The following is a 20,144-nucleotide window of genomic DNA, read 5'->3' as shown; positions in this document are numbered from 1 at the left end:
TTTACTGCAGAAAAAAAAAAAAAAACTTATGATTTGCTACTACAATTGATCTAAACATTGGTGAGTTTCCACAAGCTATTTCATAAGAAGTATGTTCGCTGACCATAACCTCCTGTTCTTCTACCTTAGACTCCTTAAATTCAACCCCTTCCTGGTTTCCCCTCTTAGCCACCAGCTCTTCATTTTCCTCCCTGCATAGCTGGAATGCCATGATCCACCCTCTCCTTGATGGATCCTCTTACCAGCATGCTCAGCCCCCTTACTCCTTGAACTTCTGCTTATCCATTCTGCCAAGTCTCAGCTCAGAGTCAAACAACCATCTGTTCTCCCTACTATTGCTTCTAGCTTGCCAAGGACTGCTGGAGAAATTGTATAACTGCTGATTCATGCCATGACAAATCTGCAACTCCCAAACTCACCTTGACCTTTAGCACTACTTGGCGATCCTTTTACTCTTGCCTGGTTGGCTTCCTTTTTCACTGCTCAGGTGCTATTCCAAACCTCAAGTCATTGCTCTTCCCAAGTTTTCCACCATGTTTCCTCAATCAACAGATGACCTAACTTTCTACTGCAGGAAAAATCAGTGTTCAACTTCCCTCCTTTCCACTTCTTTTTTTTTTAAATAAAGATTTTATTTATTTGACAGGGAGAGAGAGAGAGAGTGCACACCCACAAACAGGCAGAGCGGCAGGCCCCACGTGGGGCTCTATCCCAGGACCCTGGGATCATGACCTGAGCTTAAGGTGGATGCTTGACCGACTGAGCCACCCAGGTGCCCCCCTCCTTTCCACTTCGGATGGTCATCTATACCTTCACCCTCCCTACCTCTGTCCCAGAGATAATGTAGTCTATCAATTATCCCTATTCAATACTAGTTTTTGATTTTAAGTTCTTTATTATAAAGCCTGTATACATTATTACAAGACAAATACTCTTCCTGAAAGTCATATTCCAAGTTGAAGAAACAGGCATTGGAATGTTAGGGAAAGAAAGGTGCTGATTGGCTACAGAAAAGAGCACATCAGAATAGCAAATGTTCTTCTCCGTATAATCATTTGCAAGCAAGGACACAAAGGAAGGTGAGTTGGCATGCTGTGTGCTCACTAAGTGTTTTAAAATTCTAACATTATTCTGCCAACCAAATGTCAAGACTGAAATTTAAAGAGGCCATGCTTTAGTATCAATGCCATTTTTGTTCTCTATTATTTGCTATCACCTATATCTACAGTCTAAAAATCTAATTATAATAATTATTTTTTAAAGATTTTATTTATTTATTTGTCAGAGAGAGAGAGAGCACAAGCAGGGGGAGTGGCAGGCAGAGGGAGAAGCAGGCTCCCTGCTGAGCAAGGAGCCCAATGCAAGACTCGATCCCAGGACCCTGGGATCGTGACCTGAGCTGAAGGCAGACACTTAACCGACTGAGCCATCCAGGCATCCCAAAACTAATTATAATTAGTCCACTTAGTTCCTTCTTTTAACTGGGTGGAGATTGCTCACCCTCGTTCAATCCAAACTTTTCATGGGAACTCCCAGGACAACCAATGTGAATTACATTGTGCTTCAGCTGATATGGTTGTTCTAATTTAATGTCATGTTACACTAGCTATCATACATAACTTACAAGTGACACATACTTGCTTTAGAAAAAGTATTTGTTGAGACTGCCTAAAGAGAAGTTTTGTTATAGGAGATATGTATCAGATCCAACCAGGGGCAGATCCAGGGTGTTTTGGGGACCCTGAAGTGTATATAATTTGGGGAATTCTCTCTTTCTAAATAAGAATACAAAATTGTGGATATAAAATGAGGTACGTGGCCTTTGAGAGAGGTCTGTAAAGATGAAGTGCTCTGAAGTTTAAGCTTTGTTAGCCTCATATAAATGAGCTTTTTTGTATTTTGTATTACTTAGGGCATTAAACCCAAACCAACCAAAAACACACTAAAAAGTGACCACCTGACATGAGACAGGATCTCATTAAATATTAGATTTAATTCTCATTCCAATCTTTTTATTTCCCATTCTCATTTTTACAAAAGTGGGACCTAAGGCTCAAAGAATTTGGTAACTTGCTCACAGTCAGCTCCCTTCTCACATTGAAGGCAAGATTCAAACCAAGATCTGACAAACTAAATCTTGTGTTATTTCCACTACAATAGTCGGCCTTTAAGGTTTCCCAAAACAGGAAGAGGTTAAGTGTCTTTAGAGGATGCCCTTAGAAGATGCCTAGAAATGCCCAGTTAATACTTGAAATTGACATGACTTAATTCACATTTGAGAGCCTCACTAAAAACACTGCCCTAAAACTGTTTTTAAAGGGCATGAAGAAACAAATGTGTAACTCTTTGAGTTATTTTCTGCTCACTAAGTTACAGAGGTGAAGAAAGAAGATCTTAGGGTCTAGGAGAAATGTGGTTCTAGCAAGGAGAGAAAAATGGGGGCAGAATCAGAATCTGGAGGTAGGTGTATAATTACAGCTTCTCAGGAAAAAGCCTGGCTGTGGAAGGACATACTTGATAGTATGGATTTTTCACAAATTATATTCTCTTGCTATGTGCCCAATATTATTCTTCCTTGCCACTGTAATATATCAAGTTTTAAAGACAGGAATAATGACAATTGGCTCATTACTCAATATTATACCCATTCCTTATATTTGCCAGTTTGGCCTCTATTTTTCAAAAATGTCTCTTAGAGGTTTTCTCTCCTTCTCCTAAGACCCTCAGAACGTAGATGCTTTGTATTTATCTTTTCCTTACAGAATCTGGCACTGTGCCCTACAGGTAGTAGACATTTCATGTAGGTTAATTGCCATGGAAGATGGTGTTCATGAGTTAATTTTGACCAGCCACCATTTTCTAGGAATTCCATAATATAGATACGTTCTGATTCTATCCCATTCAAAGACTCCAGAATAAAATATTGGGCATTGGTTAAAGCTAAGGAAGAATTGATCAGATGTATCTAATAGTATTTTCATTCATCAAGCTATCATTGATGTTGAAGATACTTAAAAGACCTGTTGATTCTGTGGTCTTAGGGCCATTGTGACTCAAGCTGTAGCTAAAATCAGTCCAATGCAACAGGGGTTTCAAGAACAGCAACAGAAAAATGATGACTTAACTGAATGGAACAAGAAGGCACATACTTCCAAGAAGATCTCTCTATCCTTAGAGTAGAAAATTCCCTTCAAGATGACAAGTGGTTCAAACCCTTCAGGATCTTACTTGCCCTCAAAAACAAGGTGAGTCATGGACAGAAGATGCCAAATGGTAACTATCCAGAGGGAAGAGGAGGGTCTCTATTATTAACTTAGGCTAAAGGCAAATATTATTTTTCCCACAGATGTTCTAAAATAGATGACAACTACTTGAAGGAATTGAATGAGGACTTAAAGCTAAGGAAGCAGGAACTGCTAGAGATGCTAAAACCTCTTGAAGATAAGAACAATCTCTTATTCCAGAAGTTGATGTCTAACTTAGAGGAAAAGCAAAGAAGGTAAAGGCTCTCTACTCAGGGTTTCCTAGAGGGGAAAAGGCTGGAGAACTTTAATCCAGAGGATTAACAATGATTATTTACATTTTTAAAAAGATTTAGACATTTAGCTATAATAGATAAAGAATTTGTAACCACAAAATCAGTGGCAAGTAATCCTTTGTTTTATTTTAGTAAAATTAAAAATGATTCAGCCCTCATATCAAGGGGCTACAGTTACTACTCTTCTTCCTTAAGATGCCCACCTAAGAAACAGAAAAGAGCCTTTAGTATTTCAGTCTATCATGGTTACACTGATAGCTCCTTATTCATTTTTGTGGAATCACTTTAGGATAGATGACTCTCTTCTTCTCATGCCAAGCAGTGAAAGAGAAAAAATCTTCTGGGCCTAGGAGTCCTCTGGATTTAGGGTCTGGCTTCTCTAAATATACTAGGCAGATAAAATCTCAACTCTTATCTAGGGCATTCACTGTTCTTAAGACCCACCAACTCTGTTTCGTTTCTAGTCTCAGATAATCTCACCTTAATGGGTCTACCTTCATTCTCTACCCTTACTGTAACCATCTCAGGGAGCTCAGACTTTTGGAGAACAAAAGCCAGGCAAAAAGTTGTGGTCAAGCACCAGCTGCTTACAATGCAGAAAGAAACTTCTCTTAGGGTAAGAGAACACAAAGTTTGCTTCTCTGCTTATAATTAAGGAGGAAAAAGTATAATAAACATAAACTTAAGTTAATGCCTTTAAAGAATAAAGTAAGTCTTTTACTTACTTGGTATTGATTCAGATTTTATTAGAAACTTCTTAATGTGTTGGATTGTATGTTGGGAACTACCATAAGGATATAAGGGGTTTCCCCAACTAACTCAAATGTCTTTTTTTATAAAGAAGCAATATAAACAGAGATGAGGTAGGGCATAATTCTGGAGTTTATGCTGAAGACAACAGATTCTTTGACCTCCTTCTTCACAGGGGCAAAATCATCCTTTCTACTTCAAAAGCCATACACCAAAACATTTTTCTGAAAGGGTGAAGAAGAGCCTCACTGGCTGCCAGAGACTAAGTTTTGAGCATTACTGAACACAAAATTCATTATAAAGGACATAGCTGAGGCAAATGTTGATTGGGGATAAAATCATCCTATAGAGAACTTCTATGTCCAGAAGGAATTCTAAAACTCCTGTGATTTTAGCACCCTTCTCATTCCCATGGTAGTGTACTTTCCGACTGCTTACAGAATAGTAATATTACTCTTTAGGAAGTATTATGTTTTGTGATGTCTTTCTCTTCCTTCCAGTTTGCAGATCATGAGGCAGATCATGGCAAGGAAGGGGAATGAAGAATCCTCAGTCATGGAGCTCATTAAGGAAGCAGAAGAGATGAAGCAGAATCTGGTAAGAGGCTGGTGGACACTCCAAGGAATGGCCTCCTGTACAAGGCTCAATTCAATTGCTATCATCAAATGTGGAAGGAAAGACAGAGAGCTCATCTCTAGCATCTAAGGCTCCAATACTCATATCTCCTTGATCTAGAAAGGAATCAGATGAAATGTTGGGCAGGCTCAGAACTAACTAGCAAAAATTCTATTTCTTTGACTTTTAAAAACTTTTCATCTAGGGGTTAGTAATACAAGCATATTAACCCTTCATATTTCATAAAGAATAGACAATACCAAAGTAAAATAAAAGAAATAGTTTGCTCTGGGAGACTCATAAGATTTCTAAAAACCAACAAGGTGAAGGATCTTAAAAATTAGAAATTAGTGGTCTGCACCCCAGAGAAATTGCAGTATGATCAGAATATCTTAAGTGTTGTGTGAAGAACTCATTTCTGTTGATATCATATTACAATTACCATAATTATAGTTATTATTCAAAATTGTTATTATTTTTGTACTATCATCATCATCAAGCTCATCTCTCATGTTCCTGGATTTTGGGCTAGACTTATTTATTGCCTTCCTCTATGGTTTGCTATATACCTGCATCCCCACCCCTTTCCCCTCATTACTTAATAATTTCTTCCAACTTCACTTTAATGACTGGACAAACACGTTTCTGTTTGTTTGGTTTTTTCCCTCTCCAACAGGAAAGGAAAAACAAGATGCTTCGGAAGGAAATGGAGATGCTATGGAACAAGGTGTGCCTCTAAGGATCTCTTGATAGTATTATCTTACAGACCCTAATGAAAAGAACTTCCCTTTCCTCTTGTCCCCATTCTCATTTGTCATGTCCCTGCTTCCACCCATGCCTCATTCCAATCCATTCTTTGCACAGCAGCCAAAGTGGTATTTTTGAAACAATCAAATCATGTCACTTTCCTTATGGAAACCATTTATAGCTGCTCCTTATTGTGGCAAAATATGGCTGTTGCCTACCTCTCTCCTCTCAAAGAAGTCCTCTCCTTACTTTCTATGCAACCACCACACTGGCCTCCTTGTGGATTCTCAAACATGCCAAGACCTTTCCTATCTCAAGGCTTTTGCTCTTGTTTTATCCCTGGCCTGTAATACTATTTTCTTTTGGTTGGCTCATTCTCATCCTTCAGGTCTCTGCTTAAATGTCACCTCCTCAGGGAGGCCCTCCTTGTTTACTCCATCTAAAATAGGGCACCCCTCTCTTACTTTCTATTATAGAACCCTGTTCATATCCTCCATAGCACTCTTTATAATTAAGCTTATTATTTTTACTTTATTATTATTATTATTTTACTTGTTTCTTGTCTCCCTGACCCCCTCTGGAATACAACCTCCTCCAGTTTCTTGATTGCTTTGTTCATCTCTGAATCCCTAGCATGTGGCACAATGCTTGGAACATAGTAGACAATCAATAAATGTAAGTTGAAAGAATGAATGTATGAATATATAATTCTAATTCTCCTATGATTTTGCAATGATCACTTCATTGTTTAAAACACAATAATAGGGCCTTTTGCTGGGAAACCATGTGGGGGGTGGAAATTCCGTTGTGGACTAAGTCCTTGAGATCCATGTGCTTTTTCACAGACTATAAAACTAGAAGAACAGATTGTGTCTTGCGATATAAACAGTGTGTGGTGTGATCTCTGTTTTTTTCATCTGACCTTTCCACAAATAATCAGGATAGCATCAAGCCCTGCATCTTGACCTGAGATCTAGTCCTACTTCTCAGAGGCAGCTACAAATCAGTTCTATGAATTGTCAGTTTTAGTTCTTGAGGTTTTGAGTCCTTGTGATAAGAAATGTGCCAGCACAAATCCTCTATCAAAATCCAGCTTCTCCAAAGCTCCCAAAGGATTTTTTATAAGCGATGTCCACATTTATTAGCGATGTCCACATTTATTAGCTAGTGACTGGCTTTCCCTACTCATAATTTTAGACAGTGAGAAATGGAAAGAGAACGGTATGCCCAGTGGTTAAGAACATAGGCTTCCGAGTCTACAAGATCTCGTTCAAATTCTTCTAAACAAATGACTTAGCCTCTCCAAATCTCTTTTCTCATTTATGAAATGGAAATAAAAATAGTCCTATGAGGGTTAATTGAGAAAGTTTATAATGCAGTAAAGTATTGTAAATAAGTAATGTGTAAGTAGCTTACAGTAGTGATGGCATATAATAAGTGTACGTTAATAGGTTTTATTATTATAAGGTATACTCAAGACCAAATGGAAGGGCTTGTTCCATTCTGAACCCCATTTGGTAGTACACTTTTCATGTTGAACCCTGACAGGTTGCTGACTGGCAGAAACCAAAAGCTTTGACTTATGTTGGTTTTCCACTTCTCTCACTAATTCCCACTAATTTAAAGCTTTGCCAAAATGTCTCTCTACAGACATTCGACACAGAAGAACTTGGTGGTCAACAAAAAGCACCGCAGATAAAAAACAAAGCAGACTTGCAGGACGGGAAGGCAAGTGGACTATAGAGCACTTAGAATTTCAAGTTGTTGGGCGCCTGGGTGGCTCAGTCGGTTGAGCGACTGCCTTCGGCTCAGGTCATGATCCCAGGGTCCTGGGATCGAGTCCCACATCGGGCTCCCTGCTCTGCGGGGAGCCTGCTTCCCCCCCTCCCACTCCCCCTGCTTGTGTTCCCTCTCTCGCTGTGTCTTTCTCTGTCAAATAAATAAATAAAATCTTAAAAAAAAAAAAGAATTTCAAGTTGTTGATGCCACATTGCTGGAAACAGCCTGTTGACAATCAGGGCTAATTTGGGTAGGCAGATAGTTAGGATTTGGCCTTTAGGTTATGTTGGATTTACTGACCGCTGAGACATTGCATTTCTTTTCTGGGACCTTCTATTCCTTTAGCTCTCTTCTTTTATCCCAGGTTCCCAAAACCCCCTCATCACCTAGGAAGACCAAAAATGAACTGGAGACATCATGTGCAGAGAAAGTGAAGGAGAAAAGGAAGGTAGTGTGATCTTTCTGAATGGTAGTAGCTTTTAGAGCTGATAGATTAAAATTTTTTTTTTAAAGATTTTATTTATTTATTCATGAGAGACAGAGAGAGAGAGAGAGAGGCAGAGGGAGAAGCAGGCTCCCAAGGAGCAGGGAGCCCGATGTGGGACTCGATCCCAGGACCCTGGGATCATGACCTGAGCCGAAGGCAGACGCTTAACCATCTGAGCCACCCAGGCGCCCAGATTAAAATTTTTAATGTAGCAGTAATCTGTCTAAATTACAGTGTGCTTCTGAATTGATACAAATTTTATAGGAAATCTGGTTCCCTTGGGATATTATATTTGAGTTAGAGTGACACTGCAAATTTCTGGGAAATCACGTTAGCGGGGGCAAAGTAGGAGAAACTATACCAACAATGACAACTCAACAGTAACTATGTGATGTCAAAATAATAGCTAATTTGTTTTTGAACATTTATTTGAAAGTATTACGCTTGTATCTAATCTTCCCACAACAAACTTTTTCAGAGAAAATGCTTCTATTAATTTAGCCTTTAGTATTTGGAGCGATGGATTATACAGGTGAGGCCCTACTAAAAGGACTAAAGAGTTGAAACCAATTTATTAGTGAATCTATGACACTGTGCTTTTGCTATAAAGTCTTTGCAGGATATTGAGAACACTGATTTCTGATCTCAATTTACTTTGTCACCCAGAGGCTCTTTCTTCCACCAGGAAAAGCAACCGAGGAAAATGGAATGGGTCAGGTACCAGGAACAAGCCAACATCCTTCAGGTACTAAGATCTTCCAAAGTTGAACATGGGATGCAGTTTTATTCAGACAATGTAAAGTTTTTTAGTTTTGTAATATTCATCCCAATTCCCTCATCTGTATTCTGCTAAAAGAAAATGTTTCATGGGGAGATAGCTGCAGAGACCTGTCTCCAGCTTCACATTGAATAACTTAAATACATTTTCCCCCCTATAGTCTTGGTTTTGTTCTATTTGAAATGGGGGGGTGGGGAATCACAAATACTTTCTGCCCAGCTTTAAAGACTGAATGGGATGATTTTAAACTTCTGAGTAAAAAGGATCAGGTTACAAGTGCTTTAGAGAAGCCTGTACTGTATGAGTAGTTGTGAAAATGTTGTCTTGTAGAATGACTTTAATGGCAAAGTGATTGAGCTGAGAATTGAAGCCTTGAAGAACTACCAGAAGGCCAATGACCTGAAATTATCCCTGTACTTACAGCAGAATTTGGAAACAAAGCAAGCATATTTTAATCTTCCTGGGTCCTGAGGTAGGTGGAGTATCATAGGTACACAGTTTGAGGTTTTATTTTATTTTACAGTGAAAATTCCATTACTTATGAGGTGATCAACACAATGCCTGGCACACCATAAGTTACATGTTAGTAGTGATCTAATAAATTTTATCACTATCATTATTATTACTCAGAAGCTCTTGTAAAATAAGGATTCCTCTGGAGGAAATGAAATTTTCTTTTGTAAAGACTAAGTTACATATTATGTACTTAGTATACGTAGTTGGTACAAAGTTGACCCCTGAAAAAATACTAGTTTCCTCCCCACTTGCACCCCTTTCCTAGGAATTATTGTGGTTTGATCTCATGAATCTTGTTGGAATAGACTCTACTTCAGAACAGAAAGCCAAAGAGATAGACTTCTGACAATGGTTGTGAGTTTCACCAATCCAGATATTCCTCTGAGATTTTCAGCATTTGCCCCCAAAGAATTTATGGCATCATTAGAGGAAATTGTATAGTTTACCATAAAAAAATAAAGGAATGGCTTCTGAGGGGCAGAAGAAAGAGTTCTTAAATTTTCAGGGATCTATGAATCTGAAATCTATATTTTAAAGAAAACACATTCAATGAGAAATCATGGTTAGGGGATGACAATATTTTATCAGTAACAGTATCAGTATGTATATCTCTCATTTCTTTTTTTTTAGATTTTATTTTAATTTATTCATTTGAGAGAGAGAGCTCCAGAGCTTGAGAGAGCAAGAATAGAGAGGAGGGGGAGAAGCAGATTCCCTGCTGAGCAGGGAGCACAATGCAGGGCTCCATCCCAGAATCCTGGGATCATGACCTGAGCCGAAGGCAGACGCTTAATCAACTGAGCCACCCAGGTGCCCCTGTATATCTCTAATTTCTTCTCAATCTTATTCCATAAAGGGCTTGAACAGCAGATAAAATCACACACAGCACATAAGATTAAATAAATAGATGAGTAAATCAAGCCAAAGGAAAAATAAGTTGAAGCCAGGTAAATACATGAAAATGTATAATGAAAGTACTATATAGTTGGTAGAAGCAGGCTTCAAACTTGGTTCTGGATTTCCCAGAAAAAGAAACATAGATTTATGGTGTCCACAAAATAATAATAAATCAATTGCTCAAGAATATAGCTTTTACTAGTACTGAGACCAGAGAGAAATTTCTCCTCCATGGAGACAGGACATTCTATATGTGTTATAGTAGCTAATGTTCTCAATAATATTTCTAAAATGAATTCAGAATCTAAATTTTCTATGTTGTTTCTTATCTTTTTGTTGGCACAATCTAATAAAAAAATATTTATTTGAAAAATTTAAAAAGCAATGGGTCAGTTCAAGATGATTTGGTCCAGGTACATAGCACTGTCAGTCTAACTTGATTCATATATAAAATTTACAAAATCTAGAAGGCTGGATCGACCATCCATCCTTTAGCCAGTGTTCTACTTATATTTTTTCTTTTTTTTTTTTTAAGATTTTATTTTTAAGTAATCTCTACACTCATTGTGGGGCTTGAACTTACGACCCCAAGATCAAGAGTCACATGCTCTATAGACTGAGCCAGCCAGGCAGCCCCCCCGCCCACACACTCATATTTTTTCTTTTAACTGTTGTTTTGATTTGAATTGGACAGCAGAAAGCTTGAGATTTTCTTCTCAAGCAAGAACCTAGAATACAATCAGAAGCAATAATAAGTCATTAAGGAATAAATTAAAAAGCTGGAGGAGAGGAGGGTACAAGGAGGACAGATCCTTGTTTTACTTTGTTTAAAATTAGCTGAAGGTCATCTCAAGGGATCTTAGAGTAAGGAGTTAAAAATCTTTTAGCTCCAGATTCAAATCAAGCCAAGATTAGTAAATAGTGAAGGGTTCCATTCGATTCAGTCACCTTAGGGGATTTCTTTTTTCCCAGTACACTGGATCTTTGAAATTTGGACTAGGACAACCCACACATCAGTACTCTCTTTTCTCTTCTCTCCTCTTATGCTCTGGAGAGTTAAGTGATAGGGCACTAAATTTCTAGTTACCACCAATGCAAGTAGCCGCAGGCATGTGTGACCCACGGTCCCGTGCTTTACTGATTGTGCATTCACTGAACACTGATTACAGGTCAGTTTCATTTTCTAACACACACATATACAAAATCTTTGGGTTTGTTTGCGCCTAAGTGGATCTGAGTCCTAGATTTTGGTTATCTTGACCTATTTGTTTGATTATTGAAAAGAAAACAAAAGAAGCATTAGTTTTCTTCATAGAGGAATTTTTAAAGTAATTATGTTAAGATACCATTACCAACAGTGATATGATAGGGAGGCGGTTTAGTGGTGCTCATGTTTCCCAATTTCTGTGTCACTTGGTCTGTTGTTTTCAATATATTCTGTTTAGACTGACTTCTTTAATTTCTTAAATGCATCCCTGGAAAATAAAATTAATATTACTGTTTTCAATGAAAAACCAATATAGCTTTCCATAATCGAAAGTAAACTTAATGAGGATACTGAAAAACAAAATTTTAATGTTCTAACCAGATGCTAAAGCCTGAGGTCTGTTTTATCTTTATTAGGAAGTGAGATTAGCAAGATGTAGAGAGTTTTAAGGAAAACCAGCAACAAACTGAAACTTTCTCCTTGAGGCCATCAAATTTGAAGAATTGGAGAGGGAGTAATTGTTTCACTGTGATTTATAGTGTTTAATGCTGTGTTCTAGCACCTCCTAAATTTATCTCGGTTGCCACTCAAAATCATCTTGCCATCAAATTTTTTGAAACAGTATTTTAATGGCAAAAGCACTGCATTTAGAGTCAGGTATATGAGTTGCAGGCCTTATTCTGAAGCTAAACAGTTAAATAACCTGGGCAAGTCATTTAGTTTCAGTTTTTTTCTTTGCCTAAAACAAAACATACTATAGAGCATGTTGAAAGCATGTGGTTTTGTGTAATGCTCACAATGACTCTGTGGAGTAGGTATCATAAAACAAGAAACTAGTTCAGAGAAGCCAGGCTTCTGATTCTGTATCTAAAGCTCACCTTCTAGAATGTGCAGAAAATGGCAGTGTTGAAGTATGGGATGTCTCATGACTCTTCCACCTCTAAAGGCTATGATTTAAATCCAAACTTATCCCTGTTTAATGTATAATACTCCCAACGAAGACTCATACTCCCTAAGGGTAATTTGGTTAGTAATAAAACAGTTCAAAATGGGTTGACAGTTTGTAATTCTACATTTATCCCAGTAGGTGGCACCAATCACATCCAGGCTTCTAGTCTACAAATAGTGGTAATTCAGGAACCCTGATATACTGTGGGAGAGATTGGTCTTCTATTACCCTTAGGACAAAATGTGCTACATTTATATATCAAATGAAAAAAAATTATTGATGTTTTCTGCCATGATCTGTTGCACTGAGGTGTATTACTGGAAGCCTTGGTTAGACCTTACTAAACTCAGTATTCTGCTGTACAATCCTTATCTGTTTTTCTACTCCTTGAACTACAGTTCCCTCCATTCCAAAAACACCCACTGTCCACTTCCTTCACAATCCCTAATACTGTTTCTTTCCACCACAGATAAATCAGGTAATCGGGACACTGAATTATAAAATGAGTTGAACAATTATACAAGGTGGTGATTTTTTGAAGTTTAAGTACTTAATAATGTTCCTAGATACGGTTCATTTTTCTCCAGTCTCAAAAGAATTGAATTTCACAAACCTGTCTTAAAGGGTGAAATGTAGTTTTGGACATACCTCCCCGCAAATCCGGGTACAGGTCCTTCTGTTCTGCACATTTCCAAGTAAAGGAAAGGTTTCTCCCACTGCTCTTTGCCAAGAATCCTTCCTCCCGCATCACCTGTCGGGTGTGCTGGTTGGCTGTGTTGCAGTAGTGTGAACTATTTGATTGGCAAAACACAATCCTGTGTTAATATTAGTTTGTTACACTTTAAGCAATCCCTACTTGCAAATTCTCTTGAGCCCCTGGTTATAGCATTACCATTGTCAGTCTAATCTGTTTGGCATACTGCCTCACCTAGTCTTATAGAAGAGAAAAACATTTTACACCGAGTGTGTGCCTTCTGGGGACGGGTCACATTTGAAGGTGTAAATTTACACTGTAAAATTACAATTTGACCCAGGCTGTGTAACAGCCCTTCCCTGGCTTCTGTAGGGTCAAGAGAACAGTTCGTGGCCTTTGGCATCCACCTATCTTAAAGAGTACAGGCAAGAAGTAATCTTTAAATTCAGCTGAATTTCCCATCATGCCTGCTGGTAGTTTAAAGAAGTTTATCTTCGGTAATAACGTAACTGTCGATAAGACATTTGATTCTGACACTTCGTTTTTCTCCTCCCCTCCCCGTCCCCCCACCAAACTCATCCTCTTGGCATTTTTTTGAGCTCTTTTGAGAAGAAGCTGAAGGTTGGATGTGATTATTTTGCTACACTTATAAATTCAGATGAAAGCCCAGTGAGGTGGGAAATGAATATTCTTGAGACCTTATTTATTCTCTAACTCCCTCCTTTCCCAAAGCAAGTCATTCTTCCTGGCTTTAACCTTTACTTCACTTTAGTATGACTCTTTCTGATGGCTGGGATATACTTCAGTAGGTGCTGCTGAAAGGAAAATAGTAGTGTTAAGTTAAAAGGCTGAAAGGCAGGGGTGGAAACCCACAGTTAACTTGAATCTGGGTCCTTGATAAATAGTAATGCTCTCAAATACAGGCTTTTTAAAGCTTTGAGGCAACCTGAACTTTTTGAATGTCAAAATTAGGTTTATGGTTTGTAGTGCTATGTAATAGTTACTATAGTAACTAATAGTAGGTTATGAAGTTAATTTCTAAACTAAGTAGTTTTTTTACTTCCTATAAAACCCCACAGAGGGATGTCTGGGTGGCTCAGATGGTTAAGCGTCTGTCTTCGGCTCAGGTCTTGATCCCAGGGTCCTGGGATCAAGCCCCGCATTGGGCTCCCTGCTCCGCAGGGAGCCTGCTTCTCCCTCTGCCTGCCACTCCCCATGCTTGTGCTCTCTCTCTGAGACAAATAAGTAAAATCTTTAGAAAAATAAAAAATAAAACCCCACAGAAGCCCAGGGGGAGAATAAAATTCTTCTTTCCTAAATATAAATTCTGAAGGTTGAAAAAAATAAACTGTACCTTTATTAATATTATGATTATTTCAATGAGTGACAATAGCTTCCAAAGTTTTTTGTATTACACGCTTAGGAAATTTGGCAGGATTGTTAGGATTGGGTTGTCATATTTAGCAAATAGAAAGAGGATGCTCAGTTAAATTTGAATTGCGGATAGTTAACTTTTTAGTATAAGTATGTCTTAAACCTTTAATGGGACATACTTATACAAAAAATTATTTGGTTTTTATTGAAATCCAAATTTAACTGGGTATCCTGGCAATCCTGACCTAGGACAAACTCCCTACAGAGCCTGTTTTGCACCCTCCAATTCTTCCTTTTCCCCCTTTTTATTGGCCCCCTTCTCCTTCTCTATCTCAGCCTATGCCTGTCATTCTCTTTGCCTCCTCTTTTTTGTCCCCACACCCACCTTTATCTTTTTTTTTTTGTTCTCCACTATCCACAGTTGGCCATTTTTATGGAATATGTATCTGGGTTATCTGAGGATATATATATATATATATATATGATTTATCATCCCATTTCTTCATTTAAAAGTTGTATTAAATGTACAGTTTGTAGGTTCTCAAAGAAAATTGTTTCTACTTGCATATAATCCTCAAATGATTTTCTTCTGCCTGTGAGACATGAGCCCTTAGCCGAAAAAGGTTTGCCATTCCAACTTTAAAAATACTGCTTGAAAAAAAAAAAATACTGCTTGAAGTTATCTTCTAAAACAACAGTTAGAAAATCCACATTAATGCTAATACCAGAGTCATTCCTACAATGATGCAAGGATATGGTATGCAATGTGTGATGAATGTTAGTAGCTTTGCAACTCAAAATTAAACCAGGTTTTGTTTTGTTTTGTTTTTTCCCTCAAAGAAAGCTCCCATTTTCCTAATGTTTCCCACCAGGTACTATAAGTACTATAACTACAGGCGGAACAACTACCAGCAAAAATGAATCTAATGTGGTAAGAATTACTTTCATTTTCAAAATTATTTTAAAGGCTTGCATAGGTAGTGGGTATAGATTTTTGGAATTTTTAAATTTATTTAAAGATTTATTTATTTCAGAGAAAGGCGGGGAAGGGCAGAAGGAGAGGGAGAGAGAGAGAATCCTAAACAGACTCCTCACTGAGTGTGGAACCCTACATGGGGCTAGATCCCATGACCTGAGATCATGACCTGATCCAAAATCAAAAGTCAGCTGCTCAACTAACTGAGCCACCCAGGTGCCCCTGGATTTATTTTACTTTATTTATTTATTTGAGAAAGAGAGAGAGCATGAGCAGGGGGGAGAGGCAGAGGGAGAGGGAGAAGCAGGCTTCCCACTGAGCAAGGAGCCCAATTCGGGACTCCATCTCAGGACCCTGGGATCATGACCTGAGCCAAAGGCAGATGCTTTTGACTGAGCCGCCCAGGCACCTCTGGAATTTATTTTTTAATACATTCTAATTTAATATTTTTAGGGGATTTGCAGAGTGAGTGCCAGGGCACTTGATGTTTTAGCTGTTTTTTTTTTTTTCCTCCTCTATGTTGTAGAGAATTCTTGAATCAAAGACCTACGCAGAACAACAAGGAACTAAAGGAAGTCACTTTGATGATGTAGGAGGGATGCTCTTGTTTCTGAGGTCACTGCCAGATGAAGCTCTGAAGGATTAGAAGGCTTTCACTCCATTTGCTTTGGCCAGATTTAAAGTCTAGGCACAGCCATTTGTGTTAATTAAAATCTCCCAAACCTTTGCTTTAGTGCTGTTTACCATGTCCCCACCAAATTGGGTTTAAATGCAGGTTAGATGCTTGACCTTAAGTATGTCAGGAATTTCATCATTTAAGGATTGGAAAACAGTCTCTGATTATTTTGATAGCTCTTGATTTTGAAATGACTAGATTCAAACCACATTGTGTATTGTTAACAAGTCCATAAAAGGCTGTTCCCCTCCACCTTTGAAATGTTTCATTCTGGGCAGATCCATCACTAGCATATAAGCAAAAGTAGGTACAAAATAAGGAAAATTATAAGCTATACAGTTCTCTTACTCTCTCACCTACCTTGTCCACCTGCCCTGATGATTCTGTCTCCTACTTATCTTTTCCTTGAATACCTTCTACCTTCCTATCTTCAACCTACAACTGTTTTAGTTCAGGCCATCTTTCCTGCCTAGATTACCACAGCCTCTTAATTGGTTTTCCCACTTCTAGTCCCTCTAACCCTACCTTCCACACCACCTAAAGAGGTGCTTTTCTATAAGAGAAATGAGATCATGTCTCTTTCCTCCTGGTTTTCCATTGACTTTAGTATAAAGTCCAAACTCCTTCACAGACCATAATGATCTGCCTCCTGCCTATGTCCCCAGTCTCCTCTTTCACTGTATCTCCCTTTGCTCAGGTATACAACATTGAGCTCAACAGACCTATTTACAATTCCCCTGATGTACCATGAGGTCTATTATCTCCATGCCTCTGCACAAAGTTGATTCTTCTCTCCTTGTCTGTGCATTATCATTTGTCCTTAGGGCTGAGTTTGGTGCCCTTCTCCTATCCCAGTGATTTTCAATCCTAATTCTTATACTAGAATCTCTTTGGGAGTTTTTGAAAGTACCAATTCACTGGGCCCCTCCCTTAGATCATTTAAATCAAGATCTCTTAGGGATAGGGCAAGAGCGTCTGTATTTTTTAAAAGCTCCTCCAGAAATTCTTATGCACAGCCAGGTTTGAGAATCACTGTTCCAGGCTGTCTTGGCTTTATCATAACACTTAATGAATTATATTGCAATTTCTTATTTGTTTACCCAATTATCTCCCTCACCAGATTGTGAACTCTTTGAGGCCCAGGACTATGTCTTACTCATCTTTTCATTTTGACTACCTAACAGCACCTGGGGTTAGATAGAGGCTCAGATATTGCATAAGGCCTCAGCCAGGTTAATAGCAAAGTCCCAGGGTCTCTTGATACCTTGTCTTGTGTCAGTTTGGATCATACTGTAGTTCCTGAGTTCTCCAGATCTTTTCTTTGCTCTAAATTGTCATTAATTTCCTATATCATGTCAATACAGGGAAAGTTGATTTGTTACAAAACATTTCCAAGTCTGTAGGAACTCCTTGTATGTTCTGGTAATGAGCAAAGTAAGACAACCAATTAAAAATTTTCTTTCCCCCAAGGTTAATTTAAATCTGTAAAGATGTATTTTAAAATGTAATTTTGGACTTGAAAAGGTTTACATGAAATCACAGAATTTGGGTATTAGAAGGAACTTTAAATAAGTATGAATTTCTTTCATTTTACAGAAGGGAAACTGGAGTTCAGATATGTTGAAAGAGTGTCCAGAGTCCCACAGTTAATTGGGGATGTTAACAGTTTAGGCTGATTACCAGAGCCTAGGTATTCTTACTACCAGTTCATATTCCAATCTAATTCATATCTTTCCTTTCTGGGCCACAAGAATAACAGGTTTGGCAGCCCTGAAATGATTAGTTTCATGTTCTCCCAACTGAATTAGCTGAGTATGTAATCCATGTTCTGTTTCAAGAAAGCCACCTCTGTACTTACTTAGTCCTTGTATGCTTCAGCAGTCCTGAGAGACTTTTCAAGTCATTTGAGTTAGACAGAGCAATGAGAGCTAAAGTCAAGAATATAAAATCTCACTGTACACTCACTACTTAAATAAGTCATTTAATTTCAGGGCCTTAGATTCCCAATTTTAAAACTGGATTGAGAGAGCACCATTCAAATGTTTTAAAATCATATGTGTGTGTTTTGTTTGTTTGGCATTCAATAGGTTTAGTATGTGACCTTTCCCCCCTATTTTCTTCATTAAGTAAGACATGAAATAAACTAGCTGCTAGGAGAGATTTGTAACTTCTTAGAAAAAGAATCATTTGCTATTTCCAAAGTATTGAAATTGTATGTTTACTGTCACTTAGGCTTATCATCTTTCCCTCCAATGCTCCACATCTTTCAGTTTCTTCAAAACACAAAATGGAAATATCGTAGCCTTTTATCTTACTTTATCTGTAAGACTTCACACTGGACTCTGACGTGCCCTTATATAGCAATGCAAAGTTATTATTTGGGTTGGCTGGTTATGGGTATCTGCGTTTTGATAAATCCAGGATATGGTTCTCAGCTTTGTGGGTACAAATTTATTTGGTCAACTTACCCAACAGATCAGAGACTCATTCTAGCTACTCAAACTCCCAAGACAATCACTGATAAACCAAATTAATTTAAATTACACAGATGGCTATACCTTCCAAGGTGGTTGGAATATGTCTATATGTAGGCCATTCCCATTTCAGAATCAAATTATTAGGGAAGCTGAATTAGCAATAAGAAAGTATTGGTGGAACTGAAACATTATTACAGTTTTATGTACACTCGTAATATTCCAATTATGTTTCTCTGAGAATAAAACTTCCGATCCTTGACTGTACTTGGGAGATACTTTTCAGTTTTAACCTCAACTGAGAAAAACTTTGTCCCATTAGCAATACAATTACAATACAAGCCATAATATTGGGTAGTACTATTTTTGTAGCTACTCTTATTTATTTTACCTTGACTTCCAAGCTATTCAGGGAATATTTGCTAACATTTCACCTCCAAAAGTTATCTTTTGTGAACTGTGGCCACTTTAGATGGTGTCTTCTTTATAGGGAGAGGCTTCTGCAATCTGTCCCATGCCAAGGCAAATTTCTAACAGCCCCTCTGGCCCCATGGGAGGAGCCTGCATTGCTCACAATTCCAAGTCCCTATTGCTTCATATGTTCTGTATTTAATCATCAGATATTAGGAAATGTGAAGAGAACAAGGTTCTATGTTGGAAAGGGATACTTGCTCTGCAACAAATCAATCCCACAGCAGGAGATATACAGGCAGATAAATATGAAATGTAATAATCACATGGTAAAATGAGTGGTCCTGAAAAATCCATCATCTCTGCTTCTTTCACATATTCATTTATGCTTCTTAACATCTCAAACCTTTATTTAAGATTCGCTTTAAGCTAAACACTGATAAATATTCTTATAAACCATTTTTCCTCCAATCATTGGTCAACCTAGGACAAAATGAGGTTACTTAGGCTAACAAAATAATTTTCCTTCCTTTTTAAAAATATTTTTCCTTTTGTATATTGCTTTTATAGAGACAAATATATTTTCCTAGGGTAGCTGGACCTTAAGCTATGTTTGATTACATGGAAACCAATTAATAATAACTTAGGAAAAGGATGATGTTTTCGATTTTTTTAGAAGTTCAAAACTTAAACTCAATCCATGTCAGTTTTCAAACTTGGGAATATCTTTTTTATTAATTTTATTTATTTGAGAGAGAGGGAGTGCATACAAGCAGTGGGGAGGGGCAGAGGGACAGGGAGAAGCAGACCCCCGCTGAGCTTGATCCCAGGACCCCGAGATCATGACCTGAGCCGAAGGCAGATACTTAACTGACTGAGCAACCCAGGCACTCTGGGACTATCTTTTCTTGACTTGTGTATACTGAATCCTAAAACCTGAAGGACTTGTAGACAGAGCCCCTTTAAAAAATCAAATAACTTCTAGGCACTTAATGCTACTTTTCTATTTAACAAATCTCACTCTCCTTTTTCTTACCTAATAATTCCTTCCTCTTCTACCAATTACTGTCCTCCTCCCCTATGGTCTACCCTTTCTTTGAATTAAGGAGGGAGGAAAACCAGTGCTTTCTTTAGAAATCAAACTTTTTCCCTCCTTGCTTCCTTCTTTTATCAGATGAGCAGACATATAAGTAAGTGGTGATCTTCTGTAAATTGTCATGACACACTGGGAAGTGCTTCTCTATCTTCTGAGTATTAACAGAAGACAATGTCAGTG

The 20,144-nt window shown here is 38.0% G+C and overlaps 1 protein-coding gene across 1 annotated transcript; it reads left to right on the top strand.

Annotated features, from left to right (window-relative positions):
- Window positions 1-3,030: 3,030 nt before the first annotated feature.
- Window positions 3,031-15,953, top strand: CCDC196 (coiled-coil domain containing 196). Its single transcript, XM_034992873.1, is given in 10 exon segments — window positions 3,031-3,245; window positions 3,347-3,499; window positions 4,789-4,885; window positions 5,580-5,630; window positions 7,301-7,378; window positions 7,794-7,877; window positions 8,602-8,661; window positions 9,025-9,166; window positions 15,204-15,262; window positions 15,834-15,953. Coding segments are annotated over 10 exon segments (894 nt in total). The 5' UTR covers window positions 3,031-3,195.
- The last annotated feature ends 4,191 nt before the right edge of the window (window positions 15,954-20,144 follow it).

The sequence above is a fragment of the Mirounga leonina genome, unplaced genomic scaffold, assembly GCF_011800145.1.
Source record: "Mirounga leonina isolate KUSES-001 unplaced genomic scaffold, KU_Mleo_1.0 Mir_82, whole genome shotgun sequence".
Classification (NCBI taxonomy): Eukaryota; Metazoa; Chordata; class Mammalia; order Carnivora; family Phocidae; genus Mirounga; species Mirounga leonina.
The sequence above is the reverse complement of the archived record's forward strand: the minus strand, read 5'-3'. Positions and strand labels throughout refer to the sequence as shown.